The 24,599-nt window shown below is 53.8% G+C and overlaps 3 protein-coding genes across 5 annotated transcripts; 1 reads left to right on the top strand and 2 right to left on the bottom strand.

Moving 5' to 3' along the window:
• Window positions 1-202: 202 nt before the first annotated feature.
• Window positions 203-3,382, bottom strand: Pcgf1 (polycomb group ring finger 1). The gene is made up of 9 exons (XM_028871359.2): window positions 3,196-3,382; window positions 2,663-2,768; window positions 2,376-2,528; window positions 2,151-2,222; window positions 1,909-2,014; window positions 1,692-1,725; window positions 1,509-1,595; window positions 431-511; window positions 203-347 (listed from the first exon to the last, which is right to left on the bottom strand). The coding sequence occupies exons 1-9, from the start codon at window positions 3,286-3,288 to the stop codon at window positions 300-302; spliced, it is 780 nt and encodes a 259-aa protein (XP_028727192.1). The 5' UTR covers window positions 3,289-3,382; the 3' UTR covers window positions 203-299.
• Window positions 3,383-11,753: 8,371 nt separating this feature from the next.
• On the top strand, window positions 11,754-14,010 carry Tlx2 (T cell leukemia homeobox 2). Its single transcript, XM_028871395.2, has 3 exons — window positions 11,754-12,281; window positions 12,667-12,904; window positions 12,987-14,010. Exons 1-3 carry the CDS (start codon window positions 11,882-11,884, stop codon window positions 13,201-13,203), a joined length of 855 nt encoding a protein of 284 aa, XP_028727228.1. The 5' UTR covers window positions 11,754-11,881; the 3' UTR covers window positions 13,204-14,010.
• A 195-nt stretch (window positions 14,011-14,205) lies between these two features.
• Window positions 14,206-24,482, bottom strand: Dqx1 (DEAQ-box RNA dependent ATPase 1). 3 transcript variants are annotated; one of them, XM_028871364.2, is made up of 13 exons: window positions 24,192-24,283; window positions 24,022-24,104; window positions 23,590-23,835; window positions 23,174-23,367; window positions 22,457-22,844; window positions 21,902-22,135; window positions 21,715-21,814; window positions 21,468-21,626; window positions 21,198-21,389; window positions 17,222-17,341; window positions 16,877-17,067; window positions 15,357-15,547; window positions 14,206-15,184 (listed from the first exon to the last, which is right to left on the bottom strand). In XM_028871364.2, exons 3-13 carry the CDS (start codon window positions 23,815-23,817, stop codon window positions 15,025-15,027), a joined length of 2,157 nt encoding a protein of 718 aa, XP_028727197.1. In that variant the 5' UTR covers window positions 23,818-23,835; window positions 24,022-24,104; window positions 24,192-24,283; the 3' UTR covers window positions 14,206-15,024. The 3 variants fall into 3 exon arrangements, with proteins under 3 accessions (XP_028727197.1, XP_037059721.1, XP_028727195.1); XM_037203826.1 differs by lacking the exon at window positions 24,022-24,104 and having other exon boundaries at window positions 24,192-24,482; XM_028871362.2 differs by having other exon boundaries at window positions 24,022-24,223.
• Between the last annotated feature and the right edge of the window lie 117 nt (window positions 24,483-24,599).

Genomic DNA, 24,599 nt, shown 5'->3' with positions numbered 1-24,599 from the left:
AGCCCACGAGGACGGCAAGAGCTGCCATCTAGACAGCCTTCCCTCACCAAAAAAGCCAGGTTTCAGTTCAGAGGGCCTCTACCCCTCGCCTTGGGCAAGTCACTGAAGACATTTGGTAGATGGAGGAGCCGGGAGACTGCTGAGGAACCAGGAACCAGGCCAAAGCTTGAGTGTGCAGTGAGTGGTTAAGGAAGGTGAAAAATGCTTTTTAAAAGCTTTTATTTCAAAAAATAAAGACACAGTTAATTTCACATAAATATCTGGGGAGGGGTGGGGAGGGGTGGAAGCAGGACTGGCCCCTACCTCCTCTTCTCTTTCACACTGTACTGTAAAAGCAAAGGAGACGGCTATGGAGAGAAGGGAAGAGAACGTGAGTAGGCTGCCGGCATCTGCAGGGCCCTCGGCCCACCGCACCTGGCACCTGGCTTACCTTGCCGAACCAGCGGGACAGCCAGAGCTGCTTCATTGTCATGTGGTCAGGGAGAACTTCATTGTCAAAAAGGAGCTGTACCTAAGGGGGCGAGGGGCGAGGGAGCTGTCTCAGGAGGACTAGGCAGACTCCCTGGACTCCGTCCCGTGTGTGTTATGTAGCATGTACATTGTGTGTGTTTATGCAGTATGTATGTATGCTCGCAAGTACATTGTGTGTGTTTATGCAGTATGTATGTATGCTCGCATGTACATTGTGTGTGTTTATATAGTATGTATGTATGCTCGCATGTACATTGTGTGTGTTTATGCAGTATGTATGTATGCTCGCAAGTACATTGTGTGTGTTTATGCAGTATGTATGTATGCTTGCATGTACATTGTGTGTTTATGCAGTATGTATGTATGCTCACATGTACATTGTGTGTGTTTATGTAGTATGTATGAATGCTCGCATGTACATTGTGTGTGTTTATGTCTGAGGAGGCCAGAGAACAGCTCTGGGGTTTTTCCTCAGGCTCCATCCACCTTTTTTCTTTTCTGAGACAGATTCTCTCACTGGCCCGACTCATCAAGTAGGGCAGGCTAGCCCCGACCCCGGTGCCGGGACTACAGGCACTACCTCACTAGGCTGGTTTTGTTTTAGGCCTGGGGATTGAACTCTGGTCCTGGTGCTTACAAGGCAAGGACTTTACCCACTAGTCTGTCTCCCGCCTTTTTTTTTTTTTCATTTCTGAAGACAAGGTCTTACTCTGGACCCCCGACTGGCCTGGAATTCACTATATAGCTTGGGCTAACCTTGAACTTGAAGTAATCTTCCTGTCTCAGCTTCCTTCCAGGCACAAGCCACCAAGCCAGACATGTCCCTCCCCTTTCAACATCTTGTTCTCCAAATAACACAGTGGGTCTACTCACATAAATAACACAGTGTGTCTACTTACTCACATAAATAACACAGTGGGTCTACTCACATAAATAACACAGTGTGTCTACTTACTCACATAAATACCACAGTGGGTCTACTCACATAAATACCACAGTGGGTCTACTCACATAAATACCACAGTGGGTCTACTCACATGTTGTGGATTTAGCATTAGGCGGTGACACAGAACCCTTCGGAGATGGCGAACCTCAGCTCTAACAGAGCACCGGACATATTTGTTCTAGGAGCAGGGAAGGGGGGAAGAGGACAGGTGTGTGAGGAAAGGGTTGCTGGGATTTCTCTTTCAAAGAGGCCTCCCCACCTCAGCCCCTCTCACCTGAAGGACATTTTTATTCTTGTCTTTGCCAGAACTGGATGGAAACAGAAACAAGTTAGAGGATCCCATTTTCCCTCTCTCCCACCTAGATCCATAGTCCATCTCCATCCATCAAGGGGACAGACACTCCCTCACCCCTTCACCTTTCCCTACACCCCTCAGCTGACTCTGGGTCACCAGCAGTATCACTTCATGCAACCTCTGACCCGCCCCTCACCTCAGCCGCTCCAGGCAGAGGCTCAGCTGCTCGTCATAGCGGTAGTAGTGGGCTTTGGAGTGGTCAAAGCTGCTGAAAGGGAGGCCAAGGTTGCTCAGGGCCGGCTCTGAGAAAAAGTAGACACCGAGGAAGCTGGTACAGGTTCCGAACCCTCTTCCCCAGACAGCAAAACTGGGCAGAAGAAATGCCCTGAAGACGTTACTTGACCCCCCCCCTTCCCCAAATGACCACCAAGGACATACCTTCCCCACTGGGCTGGGAGACTCTGTCCAAGCCTCGGGACTGATAGAATTCTCGAATCCGTTTCTCTTCACCTAGGGAGGGGCGAAGGGCGGCCATATTAATTCTCTTTGTCCTGGCTGTTGACCTCTTTATCTAGATGGTTCCCAACAAAACCGTTTGTTCGCATCCAGCTGCCACCCAGCACCGGCGTCAGGAGGCCCCCCAAACACAAGGTGGCCACTCACTGTCTTGCAAGCCTGGTACGAGCTTATACACTATGTCCTGCATGACCCGATCCAGCTTGAGGTTGAGCAGCGGCTGCGTCTCGTGGATCTTGATGTTGCACATGGGGCAGTACTTGCTGGTCTGCAGGTACTTCACGATACAACTTTTGCAGACTGCAAGAGGAGAAACGCGGCCGCTCAGCCCCTTTGGGAACCCGACACACAGGGCGGGTCCGGAGTGGGGCAGACCGCACAAAAGAGGCTTGCAGGCGGCGTGGTGAGGACAGGGCGGGAGCCGGGACACTCACAGGTGTGGAGACACTCTGTGATGGTGGTGGCATCCACGAAGTAGCCGGCGCACAGGCAGCACACGATGTGTTCGTTCAGGTCTTTGATCTTCACTCGGACCTCCTCCTGTGGACACACCCTCCTCAGTCACTCCTCACTCGCCTCCCGCACGCCCTGCCCACGTCACCTCTGCACTTCCCAGCTCCGGAGCGGTTCCTGTCACTGGGACTCGGCCCGAGGAGGTGGGGGTGGGGGTGGTGGGGGAGAGGAGCTCCCCCTCCGCCCAGCAGGGGGCTCCGCGCACAGCGGGTGCTCTCTTCTCCAGGGCTCGCCCGACCCTCCTTTCCCCAGGGAGACCAAACGCCGTCAATGACACAACGCGCAAGCGTCCTGGTCCAGCGTTTGGCAACCCGGTCGGAATCGCGCGTGCGTACCGCGCACCCCCAAAGGCTGCGCAGGCGCACTGGGCGCCCGTCCCGCCACCGCCCGTCCTCTCGCCCGCTCGGGTTCGCACCGCTACCGGACCCCAGAAGTCAACCCGCCGCCCCTGCACCTCGTTCCGTAGCGGGTCCATCTTGTACACTGACTGGAGCTGGTTCCGAAGCCTCATCGCGATCGCAATCTGGCCCCCCTGAGGAGACGCCATCTTAAAGGCTGATCCCAGCCCGCCACTTCCGGTACCGCCTGCGGGGCGGGACTTGTCTCATAGCAACGAGGGCCTCAAATTCTCCGGATTGGCTAGTCTTCCGGCACACCCCGCCCTCACCCCCCCCTCTCTCTCTCCCGGTGTGCTCACCTGAGCCCGCTGGGCCCCCCCTCCCCGCGGTCATTAGGGAGTGGGGGGCCGTGGAGCAGGGTCCCGGGATCGCACGCCCCCCACGGGCGTCCTTCCGACGGCACGCGCCGGACCTCTGGACCAACTTCAGGAGCTTGTGATGGATAGCCTGCGCCCTCCGAGGCCGGCCGATCGCCGCCCGCTGCTGCCCCGGAGAGTGGGCGTCCTGGGACGCGACCTCGCCCCAGACCCCGGGTCCTCACCGTGCAGCGCGACCCTGCTCGGCTGCGGCGTCCGCGCTGCGGATCTGCGTCCGGGTGGCGGGCCTTCGTCTCCGCTCCGCCGCGGGAGTTTCTCCCGGCTTCGCGAAGTCTCGGAGAGGGTGCCTTGGGCGGGGTGGGGAGGGAGAGACCCTCCGGGAACGTGGCAATCTTACCCCCCACTCTCTCCCTGCTGCCGGGGGTGGGGGGGAATAGGCCCTGGTTAATGATGATGATTTAATCATCGGCGCCTGCGGAGGCCTGGGATAGACTAATGCAGAGCAGATGCCGAAGGAGGAGGGGACGGCTGACAGCGAAGATACTTGGGCAGCGAGTGCCTGCAGTAGCATAGGCCCAGGCCCGCACTGGGGGCGGACGCAGGGGTCCCCAGGACTGGTGCACTGTCATCACTGGGCTCTTACCACGAAATTTAAAATTTTTTTTTAAAAAAAAACTCTGAAGCGTTATTGGCACCGAGTACAATTGGAGATTGGAGCCAGAGGGGAGATACCACCTGGACATTGAAAGTGTGATGGAAATGGGAAAGAAAGGTAGTGTGGAGGGGAAACATGATCGAGAAAACAGAAGGTGTGGATTGGGAGTGGTAATAGAAGGAACGGGGGGCCTAAAAGGGTTGGAATGATTAGATTGATGGCAACAGGTACTTGACAGAAAGGAGTGTGTGTGTGTTACCCCATGAATGGAATAAAATGTCCTCTTCAGAATGGAGTACATAACCAGCAAGAAAGTGTTAATGACTTGTTAATCAACTAATTACAGCTATGGTTTACCTCTCAGGGCCAAGCTACTGGCATCACATCCCGGGGCACTGCGGGTCTTGACAGATTTCTTCCTGTCCACCATTGCTCCCTCTTCAGTCCCTTCTTCCTACAGCATGGAAGAGTGATTCTGACCATAGCTTAGACAGAGCACAATGTTTTTGATGGATTTTCTTATTTAGAGTGTGGAGTTGGTTTAATGCGTATTTACATTTGTGGAGACCAGAGTATACACTTAAAAACTTGCAGTTTATTATAAGTTAGATCTCCGGGAGGTGTCAGCGCACGCCTTTAATCCCAGCATTTGGGAGGCAGAGCCAGGTGGGTCTCTGTGAGTTCAAGGTCAGTGTGGTCTACAGAGCCAGATCCAGACATGCACCAAAACTACACAGAGAAACCCTGTCCCGGAAACAAAACAAACAAAACAAAACGGGCTGGAGAGATGGCTCAGTGGTTAGGAGCACTGGCTGTTTTTCCAGAGGACCCAGGTTCAATTCCCATCACCCATATGGCAGCTCACACCGTCTCTAACTCCAGTTCCAGGGGATCTGACGCCTTCATACCAACACACAAAATAAAGTTAGATAAATTATAATAAAATATAATAAATTAGACTTCAAGAAAACTGTTGAAAAATAATAAAGGCACAGTCCTGTAATCCCAGCACTTATGAGGTAGAGGCAGGGGGAATCATGAGTTCAGGGTCATCCTAGGCTATATAGCAATTTTGAGGCCAACCTCAGATATATATATATATATATTTGGTTTTTCGAGACAGGGTTTCTCTGTGAAGTTTTGCGCCTTTTCCTGGAACTCACTTGGTAGTCCAGGCTGGCCTTGAACTCACAGAGATCCGCCTGCCTCTGCCTCCCGAGTGCTGGGATCAAAGGCGTGTGCCACCACCACCCAGCTTCAACCTGGGATACAACAACAAAAACAAGCAATAAGTAATCCATAAAATTAAAAAAATTAGATTGTTGAGCTGAGTGTGGTGATGCACACCTTTGATCCTAGCACTCAAGGCGGATCTCTGAGAGTGAGGCCAGCCAGGTCTACAGAGTGAGTTCCAGGATATTGAGGACTACCTAGAGGCTCTGTCTTGAAAAAAACCGAATAAAATAATAAAAAAAATCAGATTCTTTTCTTTCCTTTTTCTGTTTAAGGTATTTTAGTAGCACTGGGGTTACAGCTCTGTAGTAGAGTGCTTGTCCCAAGTCATCCCTAGGAACACACACTACACACACATACACACACACACACACACACACACCCCTAGACAAACCCAGGGGCTGGAGAGACGGCTCAGATGCTCTTTCAGAGGACTTGGGCTTGCTTCACAGCACCCATAAAAGGTTTCCGACAATCTCACTCCAGCTGTAGCTCCCATGCCCTTGTTTGGCCTCCACAGTCGTTACACCATGTTTGTGGTACACATACATACATGTGCAAAACACTCATGCACATCATATAAATTTAAAAAACCAAAACAAACGAAAATCTAAACTTGATAGCTTCCCTTTTCAGTCAGAATAACAGCCTAACGCCTTGCATGGTTTCATGGTTTCTCCAGCCACACTGGGCTCCGCGCTGTCTGTTCCATGAAAATACTAAAATGGGCTCTGCTTTGACACACTGGCCATCCACGCGTCCTCCTTCCTGTGGGTCTGCATGAAGCTCCTGTGTTCCTGCTGCACAAATAAACTGTTCACTTGCCCTTTTCCTTCTTGCCGTGTTTTCACATTGTTAGCATTTATTTTGTTTTGTTTTTTGAGACAGGGTCTCACTATGTAGCCCTGGCTGCCTGGAACTTACTAAGATTAAACTGGCTTTAAACTCAACAGAGATCCTTTTGCCTGTCTCTGCCTTTCAAGTCCTGGGATTAAAGGCCATTGCCACCATACCAGGTTCTGGATCTTTTTCTTTAAATAAATAAATAAATAAATAAATAAATAAAGCTTGGGGCTGGAGGGATGGTCCAGTGGTTAAGAGTGCTTACTGCTCTTTCAGAGGACACAGGTTGGGGTTCCTCAGTTCCCTGTTCACAACCACCTGTAACTCCAGTTCCAGGGGATCTGATGTTTTCTATTGGCCTCCACCGCTCTTACATGAATGTGGTGCACATAAACTCACACAGGCCTTGAAAAAGAACTGAAAACTAAAATAAAAAATCAGATTCTTTCCTTTCCTCTTTCTGTTTAAGGTATTTTAGTAGCACTGGGGTTACAGCTCTGTAGTAGAGTGCTTGTCCCAGGTCATCCCTAGGATGCCCATAAATTAAAAAAAAAACTTTTAAAAATGACTTATTTTGTGTGTGTGCGCATGCACACTACAGTGAGCACACATGTATGCGCATACATGTGTATGTATAGGCCAGAGGACAAACTCCAGGGCCTTAGGATCCTGGGAGGGGGGGCTCCTTGATGATAAGGTCAGGCTGGCTGGCTAACAAGCCATGTGGCCCTCTTCTCACTACCTCCACAGTGCTTCCACACCAGCTTTTTCACATGAACGCTGGGGGTTCAACTCAGATCCTCCCATTTGTGTAGCAATCGTCTGAGCTATCTCCTGAGCCCCTCTCTTTTATTTTATTCTTTCTTTCTTTTTAAACACTCCAGTATTGTTCCAGCCGACCTCAAACTTGTAATCTCCCTGCTTCAACCTCCTAAGGTAGAATTACAGGCACGCAACCCCCCCCCTACACACACACACACACACACACACACACACACACACACACGCACGCGCGCACACACACACACACACACACACACACTATTATATCTCTTTATATATCATATGGATATAATATTTGTTTCTAATATTTTTCTAGTTTTTCATCTGACTTTTGCATTAGAATGTTAAGTTCTTCAGAGCTGGGTACCTCCTCCCTCTGCTATTCACATCTGTATCTCCAGATCTGAGCACACAGCTGGTGTTAAAATATTCTGAAATGGCGGCTGGAGGGCCAGCTGGAGGGCCAGCCCAGCAGTTCAGAGCACTCTCTGCTCTAGCCGCCGAGGACATGAGATCGGTTCCCAGCACCCATGTTGGGCAGGTGCTCACAGCTACCTGGAACTCTAGCCTCAGGGGGATGCAACCCTCCTGGCCTCTAAGGGCTCTTGCACATATATAGTGCACATAAACTCAAGAAGGCAAACACACATTAATAGAAAATTTAAAGAAATCTATTTAAAATATTCTGAATGAAGAAATGAAAGAATGTAGGTGATGGCGACGACTAAGATTAAGGGTTTAACAATGGTAAGGAAGAACTGCAGCTGGAAATAAACACATCTGTAATCCTAGCACCCGGAAGGTAGAAGCAGGAAGGTCAGAGTTCAAAGCCAGTCATGGCTACATAGTAAATTCACAGCCTGAGCTACAGAAGACTCTGTCCAAAGGAGGCGGAGGCAGCGGCTGCATGTTAAACTTTAAAGGAAAGCATAGCAGAAGGAGGCAGCGAGGGACCGGCTGAGTAGGCCTGGGTAAGAGGAAGAATAGGAACTGTGAGAAGTGAGCATTTCCTCCGGCCTGTTGGACTTGAGGTGGCTTCAACAGAGATGGGTGGAGCTGGCCAGAAAGCTAGAACAGAAGCGAGACTGAGCCGAGGCTCAAAGGTCAGGTGCCAGTGCTGTCTGGGTGGGTGTGAGAAGTGAGACCACTGGGTTGATGAAACCTGAACAGAGATGGGAAAGCCAAAGTCCGACTTCCACAGCAGCAAAGCCAGTGGAGAATGGCTACAGACAGTCACATGATAAAACAGGGCTGGGGACATAGCTCAGGAGTAGGGCACTTGCCTGGCATGCATGAGGCCCTGGGTTCAATCCCCAGTGCCCAAAACAAAACAAAAAATAAAAAGCAAAACAAAGCACAATAGTAGAAGCTGAAGGAAAGGACATCTGGAGGGTTGATGAGCTGGTCCAGCAGGTGAAGGAGATTGCTTCCAAGCCTGATGACCTGAGTTTGATCCCTGGGACCACAGGGTAGGAGATAACAGAATCAAGGTAGTCCTCTGACCTCCACATTCATACTGTGGTACATCTACACACACACACACACACACACACACACACACACACACACACACAGAAGGAACACTAAAAAAAAAAAGAAATGTAGTCTTAGTGGGGTTTTGTTTGTTTGTTTGTTTTAAGGTAGAAAAGAAAATTCAAGAAATAATTGGTTGCTGGGTGTTCCTCAGAAGGCAGAGGCAGGTGGATTCCTGTGAGTTCCAGGCCAGCCTGGTCTACAGAATGAATTGCAGGCCTGCCAGGGCAACCTAGTGAGACCTGCCCCACCCCCCCCCCACCCCCTGGAGTGCAAAAAAAAAAAAAAAAAAAGACGTGGTGCAGAAAAACCAGTCTCCTCTGGGTGAACACAAAAATAGCTGTGGAGCAAGAACTGCGGGAGGCAACGGCCGGCCGTGGAGAGAACTAGGGAAGAGGGAATGAAGATTTCACTCTAAGTCCGGCCATGGAGAGAACTAGGGAAGAGGGAATGAAGATTTCACTCTAAGTCAGGCGAAGACTGTCCGAATGAGAAAGTCCCGAGGTAGCTGGGCAGAGGAGGACGGCACTGATGGCACACACGTGGTGACAGAAGAGTTAGGGCCTTCCTGAAGAACAGTTAACGTCAGGGAGGAAGGGAAGGGAAGGCGCTGAGGTGAGGCACTCAGCTTCTGCCCGTGAACCAGACACTGAGCGGTAAACGGGTGGTGGTGCAAGCCGGTAAGCCCAGAGTCCGGGAGGTCAAGAGAGAAGGTCGGTCGGAGGAGGGAGAATTTACAACCAGCTTGGGCTCCATAGCAAGACACAATCTCAAACATTTTTTTTTAAATGGGGGCAGGGGAGAAAGGAAAAGAAAACACCCGTGGGTGTGTGTCGCGAACGCATATGGTAGGACCCGAGGAAGAGGAAACACTTACCTGGAAGCTCCATTTTCAACTTGAACTAGCTGGAACCATCTCAAGCAGAGATGGGGACAAGAAGAGGAACTCCCAGGTGGGGCTGGCAAAGCTGGAGGGCTTCGGTCCTTACGGCCAGGCCCTAGACCGTGTCCTCCTTGGCTCCCAGATTTGAATGCGCTGCTGATTGTGACCCTTCTCCTCAAAAGGTCATCAGTGGGCGAGAGCCACCTGCGCAGACCTGGAAAGGTGCAAGCCAGGCCTTCACCAACTTGCCTGTTTCTCATTCGCTGACTTATTCTTGGGCGAGTTCAAAAGGATTTATTCTGTTTGGTGAGAGGCCGAGTTACTTTCCCTCATGAAGCTCACCCTCCTGGGCACACCTGCAAGCCAGTCCCTCTGCAGGGGACTGCCTTTCTAGGCCAGGTCCCAAGGCTCCCTGCAGTGAAGTACACTCTGCTTTGCTTGGGGCTTCGTGGTAGGTGCATCCTCCCTCTGCTGCTCGGAACAGGGAGGGGTCTGAGGAAGGTAGAAGTGATAGTGTGTTCTCTAGGAACATACATAAAACGCACCATTGCCAAAATACTTCCCCCCCTCGCCCCCGCGCGCTCTGTGACCAGAAAGGCGAAAGGAATGGCTGAAAATGATAGGTGGAAAAGGTAGAAGAGGACTCTTACATAGTATTAGTGTCCTGGGCTTCTAACCACTACCCTCCGTCGCCCCCCCCCCAACCCCCGCAGGCTCCCGAGAACACTGGGGAGGAGGGCCTACTTTATCTACTTTTATGTTTTTGTCCAGATGCCCAAATATCCTGATTCCCAGGAGAGAAAAGACCCCTTCACCCTGCCCCAGGCGCCAGGCTGCCTGCCCATCTGCTGGGAGAAAGGAGGGGCGCCTTTCCCAGGGGGATCCTGGCAAAGCAACTAGAACAGTCGTCCCAAGGAGGGCTGTCTATACTTGCTAGGCACTTCGCTTCACGCGGGAAAGCCAAGCCGCAGGGTGGAGCAGAGCCCGGAGGTGGGCAGGGGTGAGGGTCCAGGCTTGGCAGAGCGGGGCGGGGTCCTCTGGCCGGGACGAGTCCAAGGCAAGCAGAGCAGCTCCTCCGTGCCCACCCGCTGCCCCCCTCCCCGGGCCCAGTCTCACCGGCTCGGAGGCGCCAGGGCCCCCCCCAGGGCCGGGGCGGGCTGGGGAAGGTAATGTAATTCCGGCCCAGCTAACCCGATTATGGCGGCCTGCACCAGGCAGGGTGGCGGCGGGGGCGTGTCTTCGGCTTAGGGGCCCGCCCGGCAGGGGTCCCATCCGAGGGAGGGACACCGAGGTCACACACTCTCTGCTCCTGGGTCCTCGCCCAGAGGTCACAAGGTCACCGAGCCTCTTCATCCTTCCCCCACTCTCTTGGCTGGCACGCTCCGGGCGCGTTTTCTGGGGCTTGGGTGGGGTGAAGTGTCTGTAGGATCCGGAGCTGGGAGCCTCCCAAGGCCTCAGCGAGTCCCCAGTGTCGCCCTTTCGCCTTAGAGAAGGGAGCAGAGTGTGTGAGGACAGCTTTCCGAGATGCAAAATAGAGGAGTGGAATCCCGCGCTGGAGGCCCGGGTTGGTCCGTTTGCGACCCGGGTCCGATTTACAGCAATTTCGGAACATCGAAATTGTAAGAAACTGGGCACCAATTCCTGGCCGGTCAGGACCAGGGTGGGGAGTGCTACAGGAAAAGCCAGAGGGTGTGCCACAACCCCAAGCTCAGACGGTTCGTTCCCTGCCCGAGCCCACCGAACGCGCCCTGTCACCGTCTGCTTCCCACACCTGGCCTCTTCCTGGGACTCCAGGTCGCGGATCGCCGTCCCCCAGCCGCTTCTTACACAGCCAGGAAGCCACAACGAGATTTGGTCTCAGAGGGCATTTGGGTAGGGGCCACAACGAATCCAGGAGCTGGCCAGCGGCACCCATCGGGAGGCGAAGAGTGGGGGCCGGGGGCAGAGCACCTGCCGAGGAAGCCGGGAGGTCGAGGCAGCCCGAAGGCGGAGGCCCGCGAGGATGCGGGCGCACGAGCATCCCGGCTGAGTCAGCGGCCCCTCCCGCGCACCGCGCCTTCCTGACACCCGCGCCCTCCTCTGCCTGCGCCTGGCACATCCAGCCATCCCTTTCCCTTTAACAGCAGGGCCCCGCCCCTGCCCTCCCTCAGCCCCCTCTGCCCACCCGAGGCCGATCTGTCAGTCACTGCCCCTGCCTGAGCTGGCCACCCCTCTCCACACCGGACTCGGGCAGCGGCCTGGGCAGCCTAGCGTCCACCTGCGCTCCCGGGACCCCCGCCGGCAGGCCACGCTCCTCCGGGATGCGAGTCCCTGCGCGGACGCCCGGGAGGGGCGGGCACGCGCGCGGCTGCGCCCGGTGCACAGGGATGCTGCTGTCCCGGGGGCCCCTTCGCCCGGCCGTGGCCAGTCCCGCGGGCCCCTGAAGCCGCAGCCCGGAGCCGGCAGAGACATCCTTCCCAGCCATCCAACCTCCCGGTCCTCTCCGGCTTGGACCCATGGAGCCAGCGGTGTTGGCTCCGCACCACCTTCCGCACCACGAACCCATCAGCTTCGGCATTGATCAGATCCTGAGCGTCCCCGAACCCCCGGGGGGCGGTCTGGGCCAGGGGCAGGCGGGCCAGAGCCACGGGGAGAGTGCGGCGTTCTCGGGTGGATTCCACGGAGCCTCGGGCTACGCTCCAGCCGGCTCATTGGCCCCCTTGCCCAGAGGCTCCGGAGTGGGCCCGGGCGGCGTGATCCGCGTCCCCGCGCACCGCCCGCTGCCGGTGCCGCCGCCCTCGGGTGCGGCCCCCGCGGTGCCCGGACCCTCGGGTTTGGGCGGCGCTGGGGGCCTAGCGGGACTCACCTTTCCCTGGATGGACAGCGGCCGCCGCTTTGCAAAGGACAGGCTCACGGGTGAGATTGCCCAACCCCTCCGCGTCCTTCCCCCGTAGATCCCGTTTCTTCGCCTCTTAGCTTTCTGTTCCAACTCCGTTACCCCTTTCTCCCTCCCCTCTGCTCATCCCCGTGGACCCTCCACGACCCCACATTTCTCGGTCCCACAGAGGAGAGGCAGCAAGGAGAGAGCTGCTGTCGTCGGGTGCATGCGCCCTTCCTCTGCAGCCCTACCGTGCCCACGAAAGGAGGGGCAGGGTGAAGTTTGGGAGGGACCCGATTCTCCCTAGGCCCCTTCTTGAACGAGGCCTCAGTGGACGCGGGGCCCGGTAAGGACTGAGGGCTCTCAGTTCTCAGTGTCACCTCGGGCCACCCCCAAACTTTGCCTTGCTCTTCTGCCCCGTAGCTGCGCTCTCGCCCTTCTCTGGGACACGTCGCATAGGCCACCCCTATCAAAACCGGACCCCCCCGAAGCGCAAGAAGCCGCGCACCTCCTTTTCCCGCTCGCAGGTGCTGGAGCTGGAGCGCCGCTTCCTGCGCCAGAAGTACCTGGCCTCGGCAGAGAGGGCGGCGCTGGCCAAGGCCCTGCGCATGACGGACGCGCAGGTCAAGACCTGGTTCCAGAATCGGCGCACCAAGTGGCGGTGAGGCGCGGGGCGCGGGCGGGCCGAGTGGCGGGGAAGGGCCGCGCCGCCGTCCGCTGACCCCGGCTCTCCGCCCGCCCAGGCGCCAGACGGCGGAGGAGCGCGAGGCGGAGCGGCACCGCGCGGGCCGCCTGCTGCTGCACCTGCAGCAGGACGCGCTGCCCCGGCCACTGCGGCCGCCGCTGCCCCCGGACCCGCTCTGCCTGCACAACTCTTCGCTCTTCGCGCTGCAGAATCTGCAGCCCTGGGCCGAGGACAACAAGGTGGCTTCGGTGTCCGGACTCGCCTCGGTGGTGTGAGCGACCCCTACCCGAGGAACGTCACCGTGGCCGGCCGTATGCCGTGCAGCTAGCGGTGCGTGCGGAGCCGAAGACCTGCGGCTGTCCTCTGACTCCCCTCGGCCACCAGCGGCCCCTGGTCCGCACTCTGACTCTGCCCTTCACGGCATTTTCGGACCGGCTGGAACCTGGATCTCAGAGCAACCTGCAGGATGTAGTGAATGGGAAGGATGCGGCAAGGCTCTTGTGATTCTGCCCGGAGTGGCCTCAGAGCTCAGGTCCCACTGGGAAGGGGCCACTGAGCTGGTGTGAAGGAAGATATTAAGGACGTCGGGTAATGGAAGAGGTGTTGGTTCCCGCGAATGTGGCTGTGACAGGGACCGGCTTGTTCACCTCATCCCCTCAACGGTAAAACAATCGCTAAGGATTCTTTCTTGACTCCGTCTCACGTTGTCATGTGTCTAACCTGCAGGCCACTCCCCCAGAGAGTCACAATGCACCTTTGCTGTAGGTAAGATGGATACTTATATACTCAAAGGATAAAAACCTAGGAAGAGTATCTGGCTCGGATGCCACACACGGTCAGAGAACCGGGAGGAGAGGCCAGTGGACAGTTCATGGGCCCAGTGTTAGAGTGAGCAAGATGTGCTTTGGGACTGGCAAACCTAAGAAGAATCAAAGACTACGTCAAGACTGCAGATGTGGAGGCCAGGAAGTCAGTGGTGCTGCAGAGCAGGGAGGAGAAACTGGGGACCTGTAGCAAGATTAACTGTAGGCAAAACTAATATTAGATCTAGAGAGAAAAAATTCCGGACGCCTTTGGGGGAGCTCGCTGACAACACACGGGTGGATCGGTGGGGCCCAGATCTCCAGGGGAGGGAACTCTGGGGAGCTCCACCGATTAAGCCTTTCTTTCCACCGTATTCCACAAATACGTTTACAGGATGGTGGTGGATTCAGAAATTGATAGACTAAGGGTGGAGGGAAGGAGTACCCAGACAGAAAGAAGAAAAACATGACACCTTTTAGTTAGAAAGACTTTAAGGAGATGACTTAGCAGATTAAGACACTTGCAGCTAATACTGACAATCTGAGTTTGAGCCCTAGGAACAACTTGGTGGAAGGACCAATTTCTACAAATGGTCCTCTGCCCACTGTATTGTGTTATGGCATGCTCATGCATGCACACGCGTGTGCATACACACATGCGCACTAAATATAATGAAAAATCAGAAAGACTTCAGACTGTAGGTAAGTCAGAGGCTACCGTAGGCTTTTGGATAGTCAGGTGAGTTGAAAGATGGTTGCAACGCTTTCTGGTTTAAAGGGAGTATTTTGTCTCATTCCAGTGTTGCCTCTTGTTTCTGGCAGAGGCTGGAACACTGTGCTAAGGACAGTGGTCGCCAGACCACTCCTGTTCTGTGCTGGTGACAGCTATGGCAGACAGCACAAAGGCTTGGCCTGAGGTGGGAGGAGGGAGGAGGCTTGCGGAAGTCAGCCTCCTTCGAAAGTGTCATCTCTAACTCGCAGAGGTGTATGGCACCGCAGAACCAAGATCAGACTTGGCATCCTAGGGAAATCTTTTATAGTCCCAAGGAGAGTGCAAGGTTGTCTGGAGCAACATCGGTGGAGTGAGCAGCATTTGCTCCTTTGCCGGTGGACAAAGGAGAAAGAAAGGTCTGCCTCCTTCCTCACTGCGGCTCCCTCCGGTTCCCTTCTCTCCCACCCTGTCTTGGCTCTTGGGTTCCAGGAGTGTATTGGACCCTGCACTGTGGGTTTCTAAGACTGGCCCACTGCCTTGGTGCTGTGTGGTGAGGCTGGCTCCATTCCTTGGGCAGCCGCTCACTGCAGAACACAGCCATCCCCGTACTCCTGGGCAGAGGAAGAGTCAGTCTGGGCTGATGTTGGCTCTGCGGCTCCTTCTCTCAGCTGGTTCAGGAAGTCTCTGCTCTCACTGGGGGGCAAGTTGCTCAGGAAGTATGGAGGGGCTAGCTCCACCAGCCTGTTGGAGGAAGTCGGAATGAGATCATCCGCGTCTCTCCTCCGCCCCTCTCACACACCCTCTCTTCTCAGGTTACCACACACCTTCTTCTTAAGTCCCACCCCCCAATGTTAGGCTTGGTCCCTGTCCCTGGGGGAGAAAGGGTATTAGGAGTGAGGGTCAGGAGACTCACATCTCAGGCTGGATCTCAGAGACGATGCACAGGCAGTTGTCTTTGGATATGGAGAAGCTGTGGTAGATCACCCAGGCCGGTGGCTGAGCCGGAGCCCTGCGGTTTCGGTAGCTGCAGCATGGAGACAGCTGGGCTACGTGTTTATGGGTGAGAAGCAGGTAGTTTCCAGTGCCATCTGTGTCTCGGGCCACCTCATGGAAACACAAATATATGAAAGGGATAAGTAACAGAGCAAGGGGGAAAGGAAGAAAGAAAAAAGGAAAGGATGGGTCAGTACTGGGTGTGGCAGCACACATCTGTAATCCCAGCATTAGGGAGGCAGAGGCAGAAGGAGCAGGAGTTTGAGGCCAGCCTGAGCTACACAGAAAGTCCAAAGCCAGCCTGTCTGTCTCAGCGTTGCCTTTAAGAAGAGAGAAGAGCTGCACTTTTAATCCCAGCACTTGGGAGGCAGAGGCAGGTGGCTCTCCATGAGTTTGAGGCCAGTATGTCTGGTCTACAGTGAGTTCCAGGATAGCCAGGGCTGTTTAGAAAAAAACCCTGTCTTGAAAAAACAAAAACAAAAAACAAAAACCCAAACCAAAACAAACAAAAAACCCAACACCCCCTCCCCCAAATAAAGGGGGGAAAAGGAAGAAAAGAGGAGAAAAAAAAATAAGAGAGTGTGAACAGATTAAGAGTATTGTAGAGCCTCAAAGCGACTCCTAGCTCTGGCCTGGCCCTCACTTCACCGCATGGCATTTTCCATGGCTCCTTGTCCTCCAAACCCTCAGACTCTTGGTTCTAAGAAAGTGTGTGTGTTTATGGGAGTACATGTGTGTTAATCTTCAGGTGTCAGTCTTGGGTATCAATCCTCAGGTGCCGTCCATGCTTTTGGGGGACAGAACCTGGAAAGTGCCAACAGGCTATGCTGACTGCTAGACAGCTCCAGGGGCCCAAGTGTCTCGGCCTCCCCAGTGCCAGAACCTCAAGTGAACCCACAGTTCTGGGGGTCAAAGTCCGTCCTTGAGATTGGAGCAAGGTGCTTTACCTATTCAGCTTTTCTCCTGGACCCCTCCCCCGACACCTTTTGATTCCCTTTCCCCTAAAATTTAAAAAATAATAATTTATTTATTTTATTTTATGTGTATGAGTGTTGTGCTTGCAGGTATGTATGCACACCATGTGCCTACCCTTGAAGGTCAGAAAAGTGTCGAATTCTCTGGAATTTGAATTAAGGATGGTTGGAAGCCACCTGTGGGTGCTAAGATCTGAACCTGGACCCCCTGGGACCTCTGAGAGCGCAAAGAGCCCTTAACTGCTAAGCCAACCTTCCAGCTGTACTCGCCCTCCTCCCCACACACCCCTTTTGGAGACAGAATCTCACTATGTATCCCTAGCTGTCCTAGAACTTACTATGTAGACCAGGCTGGCCTCAAACTTACCGAGCTCTACCTGCCTCTGGAGTGCTGGGATTAAAGATGTGCACCACCACCCCAGGCAAAATGCCTTTTCATTCTATCACGCTCAGCCCCCTCCCCAACCTTGAGGAAGAATCCGGACAGCAGTGCTTTTTGAAGGTCTCTGCGATTCTGCTCAGAGCCAAAGGCTGGCTGGGACAGGGGAAGCTCAATCCGTTGCATGAGTTCCACAAGCTCTTCTCGGAGTTTACGGGCTTGGCACAAAGCTGCCCAGTTTAGACCCCGAGCCTGACACCAACTCTCATCCGCTCCACCTACGAGAAGAAAGGAAACAGCTATAATTAAGTCCTTGAGACTGGCACAAAGAACGACCCCCCGGCCAGGGGCCGCCTCTTCCTGCACACAGAGGTCTGTGGGCTGATTGGGCATTTCCTGGGAGTCTCTGAGGGTGCAGAGTGAGCCACTTACTTTGTACAAAGGCTTCATAAATCTGGATCAGAGAGCTGTGATCACCATCTGCATGCTCCAGGGCCCGACGCAAGGCAGCTTCTTCTGCACACAGTGGAGGACGGGTAAACCCCGGAGCGGCTGGAGGCAGGGGGGACAGGAAGGTGGTTTGGGAGGAGTCGGGAAGGACAGTAGCACTTAGTAATCCTCTGGGAGCTTAATTTAAAAGACAATAGATTCCGGGTGCTCTGCACTTCCTTACACTTTGCAGGCAAATGCAGCCAGCCCTCCAGGGCCAGGCTCTGCACATGTGGATTCAACCAACTGCCCCGACTGCAAGTATTCAGAGAACACTGCATCTATAGAGAGTCTGCAGATAATCCTCTGCTGTTATGTCTTAAATAATAATATAGGGTACCATTGATATAATATCTGCACACAGTACAGGGTCCTGTAAGTGATCTGGAGGTTATGCAATATGTTGGAGAATATGCACAGGTTATGTTCAAGCACTACAGTATTTTATCCTGAGAGACTGAAGCACCACAGATGGTCCCGGAAGCCATCTCCCGTAAATACTGATGGCTGGAAATGAAAGTTTTTGCCCTTAAGGAAATTAGAATCTGGTAGGAGAAAGGCTGGGCATATGACTCAGGGGGTGCTTGCTGTCTGAGAATCAAGACTTGAGTCTGAATCCCCACCACCCACATAAAAAACCAAACAACGAAGAACAGTATTGCTACCTATGCTGGTAACCCCAGAACCCGAGAGGCAGAGACAGGCAGGTCCTGGGAGCTTGCTGGCCAGTCAGTCTAGCAGAAAAGATGAGCTCCTTCCTCTGGCCTTTCGTGCAAGCACACTGATGCATGCACCCTCGTCCCCCCCAAGTCTGGTGGGAGAGTCCAACAAGGAAGTGGACAAGTAAGAAAAATAAGTGTCCCTGGCATTCTGGAAGCAAGGCGAAGGTGAGCTGATCCGGGCTCTGGTGGAGGAGCCGAGGGTGAGTGGGAGAAAAGCATGGGCCCCTTGGGTCAGTGTCCGAGGTGTGGGTGGAGAACGGACAGTGGACCATTTGAGGCTATGGGCACAGCATGACACAAAGGTTAACGGCATGGCTTATCTGGAGCCCTAGAAGCCATCTGGTTTGGGTGGGATGGGTGACGTGTAGCAGAATGGCAAGGGAAGCTGGAGTGGTCTGCAGAGTCAGGGTAAGAGGCTGGCCACGTGATGCCAAAGGCTTTGCATAGTCCAGGAGGGAGAAAAACTGCTGAGGAAGAATGGTAAGTAAGAAAGTCCAAGTGCTGGTCCTCGAGGCTGGTTAGGAGACCATGCATAGAATCCAGCTGAGTCGGGAGGAGGACCCCACACTGCCATTGGCTGTGATTATGCAGAGAGCTGATAACTCTGAAAAAGCACATGTAGGAGCTAAAAGAGAGAACTCTAGAGACAGATGAGCACAGGATGAGACCAGGAGAGTGGTGGGGTCACTGGAAACAGGAAAAGCCTGGTGTACTAAGAGGGGCAGGTGAGTAGAGTGCTTGAGTTCAGTTCTGAGCTGAGGCACTGTGGACTAGTCTAGTAGAAATCCTTATAGGGAAGCCAGCAATTGTGGCACATGCCTGGAATCCTACTACCTGGGAGCCTGTGGCAGGAGGATTGCTGCAAGTTTGAGATGAGCATGGGATATACAGTGGATTTCAGGCCAGCATGGGCTACGGAGTAAAACCCTGCCTTAAAAAAAAAATAATTGGGGCTGGAGAGATGGCTCAGAGGTTAAGAGCACTGACTGCTCTTCCAGAGGTCCTGAGTTCAATTCCCAGCAACCACATGGTGGCTCACAACCATCTATAATGAGATCTGGTGCCCTCTTCTGGCCTGCGGGCAAAACAGGCAGATAGAACACTATACATAACAAATAAATAAAAACCTTAAAAAATTTATACACACACACACACACACACACCTGCAAACCTGGCCTCCTGAGTTTGATCCCCGGAACCCACATATAGGTGGAAGCAAAGAATCAACTACAATCTTGTCTCCGATCGCATGAGCTATGGCACATCCCTGGCATCCCTCATACATGATGCACAATAATAATACTTTTTAAAAGAGGAGGAACATGGGGCTGAGAGATGGCTTAGCAGTTGAGCGCACTGGCTACTCTTGCAGAGGAGCTGGGTTTGGTTCCCAGCACCCACAATCACCTAAAACTCCAGCTGGGGTGGGGAGATGAGATGCTCTCAGATGGCATCTGCAGGTGCTGCATGATGAGACAGTACAGACAGCCCTGCAGGGACACACACAGAAATAAAATCTTGCACGGGGCGGGGTGGGGTGAGGGGGTATTCTTCAGGAGTTGGATGTCTATCCTCTCTTTTTTCACTTCTCCCTGTATCCCTCATTCTTCCTCTTCTTCCTTATCTTTTTGCCTCCTCATCTCCTCCTTCCTAAGAACTAAAAGAATGGTCCTGGGCAGGGGGTGGGGGGGAGCCAGGAGCAGTGGCACAGATCTTTTATCCCAGCACTCAGGAGGCACAGGCAGGCAGATCTCTGTGAGTTAGAGGCCAGCCTGGGCTACAGAGTGAGACCCTGTCTGTCTGTTTAAATGGTACTGGCAGAGAGGTGCAAAGTATAGTTTGGGATTTTCAAGGACAGAGGCAGCACTGTGGACTGTGGGTGTTGTGGATGGACTTGCTCAGAGTTCTGGGAATGAGAAGACACACAAGTCAGAGGTTCGAACCCTGAGAGGACTTTACAGTGGAAAAGCAGAGGATGAGAATCCCAAGGAAGAGATGAAGACAGGACAGCCAAAGAGGTGGGATGAAAACCACAGGATGCTGGGCATGGTGGCGCACACCTATAATCCCAACATCTGGGAGGCCGAGCCACAAAGATCTCAAGTTCAAGGCCAGCTTGGGATACATAGCAAGATCCTGTGTCAAAACAAAAGGGGGGGATGGCTGGGGAAGGGGGATTCCTGGGGAAGGGGGATGGCTGGGGAAGGGGGATAGCTGGGTAAGGGGGATTCCTGGGGAGGGGAATGGCTGGGGAAGGAGGATTCCTGGGGAAGGGGGATGGCTGGGGAGGTGGCTCGGTGGTTAAGAACACTTGTTACACAAGCGTGAGGACCTGAGTTCAAATTCCAGGTGAAAATGCCACCTGATGTGGCCAGACACACCTGTAACCTTAAAAGCAGGGAGTGGAGACAGGGGGATCACTTGGATCACTTGATGGATGCCCGCCTAGCTCCAGATTCAGGAAGAGATCCAGTCTCAAGAGAATCAGTAGAGGGTGAAGCAGGACACCTGACATCCTCTGGCCTCAGTGCATGCACTTTCATGCACATGTATACACACATGTGTAAGCACTACACACAAACAAAAAACAGAATCTCTCCCCTATCCCTCAAAAAAACAAATAAAAATGATATCACAGAGGCATAGGGAGGAGGCAGTTTGAAGCACAAGTGGTAAACATTCTTGTCAAAAGGTTGTGAATAAATGCTCAAAAGTGTCCGAGTTAAGCATCTGGAACCTCACTAGGAAGCGGTCATTCGGGTGGTGGTGGTGGTGGTGGTGGTGGTGGTGGTGGTATGGTTTTGCCGCTGGAACGCAGTGGGTGAGCCATACCCGGGACAGATTTCCATAGGGATTATGTGCGTAGCTGAAGGGGGAGGAGGGCCGAGGAGGACAGTGAGTGGATCTAGTCACAGTGTGGGTGAGATGACGTACCCCGAGAAGGAAGAAGCGTTAGAGAAAACGGCTGTGGGATGACAGGGAGAGATGAGAAAACACCAGGCTCCCTAGGCACTATGAGGGGCGGGAAGGCTGAAGCCGCTTAAGGACCAGTGATGCAGCTCCACCCTAGTGCAGGGCTGAGCCGCTGCCTAGCACACCGAGGCCCTGGGCAAGACGCTCAGCACAGCCAAATCCCAAGTCCCTACTAACAAGCGACAGAATTCCTAACCTAAGGCAGAGTAAAAGGAGCAATATACCGGTGAGCATGGCAGCGAGAGTGAGCATTTCATCCACACAGTCAAACTCGCAGGAGGCCAGCAGGGCTTTGGCCAGCTCAGGGGGCAGGGGAAACTCCGACAGAATGATTCCTAGGTCCGACAGGTCCCCGTCATCATCCAGCGCAGCCAGATAGTCTAAGTCTTCCAGGGCCTGCATCAGTGCTTCTGGTGCTGGGTGGGACACAGGGCTCAGATCGCAGGTCTGCGTCTGCAGTCAGAGGTAGCCTGGGGGGCAGGATGGGGGCTCACCAGGCCGGTCCAGGAAGTGGCACTCCCCTGGCTCTGCAATCTGTTTCCTCCTTAGTAGCAACACCAGGGAGCTCAGATTCTCCTCGAACACTTTGGGGCGGGGCAGTGGGGGAGCCTCTAGTTCTAGGATGGACTTGGAGTACAGGCGGAGGCAGGATCCTGAGAGGAGGAAGGCCTGGGGAAGTAATTTCTCAGGGCTTGCGTGAGATGATTTTTTTTTTTTTTGGTCCGAGGCACAGGCTCTTACCTGATGGGAACCCCCTGGCCCGCAGCAGCCTTGCCTCTGCCTGACACTTGCTAATCGGTCTCAACACCTGGGATTCTGCTCGGATCCGAGGACTGTAAACCTGTCATCCAGCCCCCAAACAAGGCCAAGACAGGTCAGAGTGGTCCGTCTCTATGGGAAGCTCCACTCCCTCATTTCTCTCACTCACACTGCGAAGTTCCAGTCCCGAGTCAATGACATGCTGGATGGAAGGGAGGGAGAAGGAGAAATCCGCCAGCCAGTGAGTGACCACGACCTTCCGGACACTCATGTCTGTGTCCTCATACACAGCCTGGATGGCTTGACCACAGCCTGGGTGAAGGGGCAGTACCCGCGGTGGAGGCCCTGGGATGGCCAACATCCCCAGCTCCCTGGACAAGGATTCACAGCACAGGGAAATTTCCTAAGGAGAGGGGTGGGCATTAGGGCAGTTCTTACCTTTTTGGGAGGGAGCACAAGTCTTTTTGATGATAGCTAAGGCCCTTCACTCATAGAAAATATACATACTTCTAAAGTGGGGACATTATAATTTCAGCTTGCTGTGCACAAAGCTCTGCTTTATAACGAATTTTAAAAGTGGCAAACTTCTTTATTCTGAAGTCCTTGAGCCCCCCACCAAAACTCCAGCAGAGTAAATACAACCATTAACATGTGTTGCCCCATTCCTAGGACAAGGCGGCAGCATAGGAATGTTTCCCATAATCCACTTTCTCATTTTGTTTACCTCCTCACTGGGCAGGTACACCAGCACATCCCCTGGTGCCTCTTCCCGCTGACATAGCTCAAGCACCGCTTGGCAGGCAGCTTCCACTAGGTCAGTAGGGACAGTGTCCCTGTAGACAAGAGTGGGACTTCCACCAGGCTCTCTGGGTACACGCACAATAGGAGAACTGCCCCAGAAAGCTTGGAGTTTGGGTTCAAGGGCTGGGTCAGTAACCACAACCACTCTGCGATCCCCTGGAAGGTTTCTCAGTCTGGTGTCTCTCAGGAGCCCCTGCAGTAAATCTGAGGCCACTGACCGCTCCTGAGCCTCATCCAGTATCAGCACAGTCCAGGCGCCAGGGCCCCTGGTGGAGGCTACTTCCTGCAGAAGCAGCCTGTCCCAGCAGAACCTGTCGACATTGGTAGTGGGCAGGGAGTCAGTGCGGGACACTGAGCAGACCCAAATCCAGGTATTTTCCCCCCAGGTGCCTCGGTTTTGATACTGAAGGTCAGAAAAAGATGTTGTCATGGACTTCCTAAGCCTGTGGACCACCAAGTGTGACCCTACATCTATCTTTGCTGAGGGTGGTTGGTTCACACACTATAACCTGTATCTTGTGGTGAAGGTGAGGTCTGCACTGTGCATGACTCAAGGGCAGTTAAGCTGAGGGTATGGGAGGGTGCTAGACGACTAGGCTTGTTTCCATCAGTAAAGGGAATGAGACTGCAAATGGCCCACCTGAGCATGGTGTTGGGCCCAGTGCAGTCTTCCTGAGGGATGCTGTATCCAATCTCATGACCCAGGGTCAGGTCCATCTCATCAGCCACCCTTGAAGCCAGGCTCATGGCTGCTAGCGGGTAGGGCTGAGTGACAGTAACCTGGCCCAGCTGGAACCCCCTGGCCAGTGCAAACTCTGCACACCACTGAGGAATCTGGAGTGGGGAGAGGGAGGGCCACTGGTCAGGGGACCGGAGGACTTGAGACAGAAGTGCGCAGGAACTACAGCCAATGGAACTGGGATTCCTGAACCGCCACCCCCCAGGTCGGCCACATCCATCTTCCTTTCTCACTTGCACACCCTCCCACGTGCCCACTCTTTACCCAGGAAAAGGCACATTAACCCGCCCTTTGTCTGCTCCCAGCTCTTCCTCCACCTGGGTGCTCTTGCCCGAGCCAGGCTCCCCAGACACCAGCACTACTCCAGTGGGGCTGCTCTCCAAGTGCTCCAAGAACAGGAAGCGAGCGGCCCAGATGGGCAAGGCTCTGCGCTGCTCAAGCAGCTCATAGTAGCAGGAAGAGAAGGGGAGCCCATCAAAGGGGTTCACAGCCAGCTCAGACTCCCCAAGACTTGGTTCAGACTCTTCCGCCAGCCCAGAGGCCATGGTGGCTGTCCATAGAACCTACGGAGAGCAGGGCAGCCAGTAAGGCCTCAGATCTGGTGACTGACACCAAATTCCCATCTCAGCTTGATCCCCAACCTCAACCCTCGCAGGATAATGCCTCGGGGTCCATCCTTCCCAGCAGTACTTGCTTGCCAGGAAACAGTGCAGGGTGTTTCTAAGGGGCCATCACAAGCGGACTTTTACCCTGCTTGTAGTTGGGCAGGAAAGATCTTGTGACCAGCAAAGGGGCCCTTGTGAGCGGCAGGAGTTACATGAAGCATAGTAATCTGTGGGAAGGACCCAAGAGGGAGAAAAAGTAAAATTTGGGAAAGAGAGAGCAGGACAGCAGGGCCATAAGGATCCTGGATTCAAACCTGCCAGCAGCTCCGAGACGTGTCAGGATGGCAGCCAGTTCTGGACACACCCAGCCAGGCACCACCAACCCAGACCTGCCTGGAGTACAAAGGTAATTCCGGCCCCACCCTGAGGCTGAGCTCCAACTCCAATCCCCGAGCTTGCTTTTGGGGGTGGAGCCTTTTTGCTCCACCTTGGTTAACTTTGCTTGGAAGCCATGGAAAGCCGGCTCCTGCTACCACACTGAGCATGTGTGAACCCAACAGGACTGTGCTTATGAAATGCATTCTGGGACTTGTAGTTTTACAGTGATAGCCTCCCAATATAGCCAAGCTGGGATCCAGTTGTCTTCAGTTTAGCATGAGATAATTTCAGTTTCATTCTGACCATCCTCACCCACATATTCTTCAACTGAAGAAAAGGAACCC

The sequence above is a fragment of the Peromyscus leucopus genome, chromosome 3 (genome assembly GCF_004664715.2).
Source record: "Peromyscus leucopus breed LL Stock chromosome 3, UCI_PerLeu_2.1, whole genome shotgun sequence".
Taxonomy (NCBI): domain Eukaryota; kingdom Metazoa; phylum Chordata; class Mammalia; order Rodentia; family Cricetidae; genus Peromyscus; species Peromyscus leucopus.
This window is presented reverse-complemented; position numbering and strand designations above follow the sequence as displayed.

Bases quoted from the DNA above. Each gene is read 5' to 3' on its own strand.
- Pcgf1 (XM_028871359.2), bottom strand. From the start codon at position 3,288: ATGGCGTCTCCTCAGGGGGGCCAGATTGCGATCGCGATGAGGCTTCGG. The intron at 2,015-2,150 runs GTATGTCCTTGG...ACTTTTTCTCAG, and splicing joins CTCCCAGCCCAGTGGGGAAG to AGCCGGCCCTGAGCAACCTT. The intron at 512-1,508 runs GTGAGTAGACCC...TCGCCCCCTTAG, and splicing joins TAATGCTAAATCCACAACAT to GTACAGCTCCTTTTTGACAA.
- Tlx2 (XM_028871395.2), top strand. From the start codon at position 11,882: ATGGAGCCAGCGGTGTTGGCTCCGCACCACCTTCCGCACCACGAACCC. The intron at 12,282-12,666 runs GTGAGATTGCCC...TCTGCCCCGTAG, and splicing joins TGCAAAGGACAGGCTCACGG to CTGCGCTCTCGCCCTTCTCT. The intron at 12,905-12,986 runs GTGAGGCGCGGG...CCGCCCGCCCAG, and splicing joins AATCGGCGCACCAAGTGGCG to GCGCCAGACGGCGGAGGAGC.
- Dqx1 (XM_037203826.1), bottom strand. From the start codon at position 24,458: ATGCATTTCATAAGCACAGTCCTGTTGGGTTCACACATGCTCAGTGTG. The intron at 22,845-23,173 runs GTGGGCCATTTG...CAATGTCGACAG, and splicing joins GGGCCCAACACCATGCTCAG to GTTCTGCTGGGACAGGCTGC. The intron at 15,548-16,876 runs GTTGGGGAGGGG...TGTTTCCATGAG, and splicing joins TGTCCGGATTCTTCCTCAAG to GTGGCCCGAGACACAGATGG.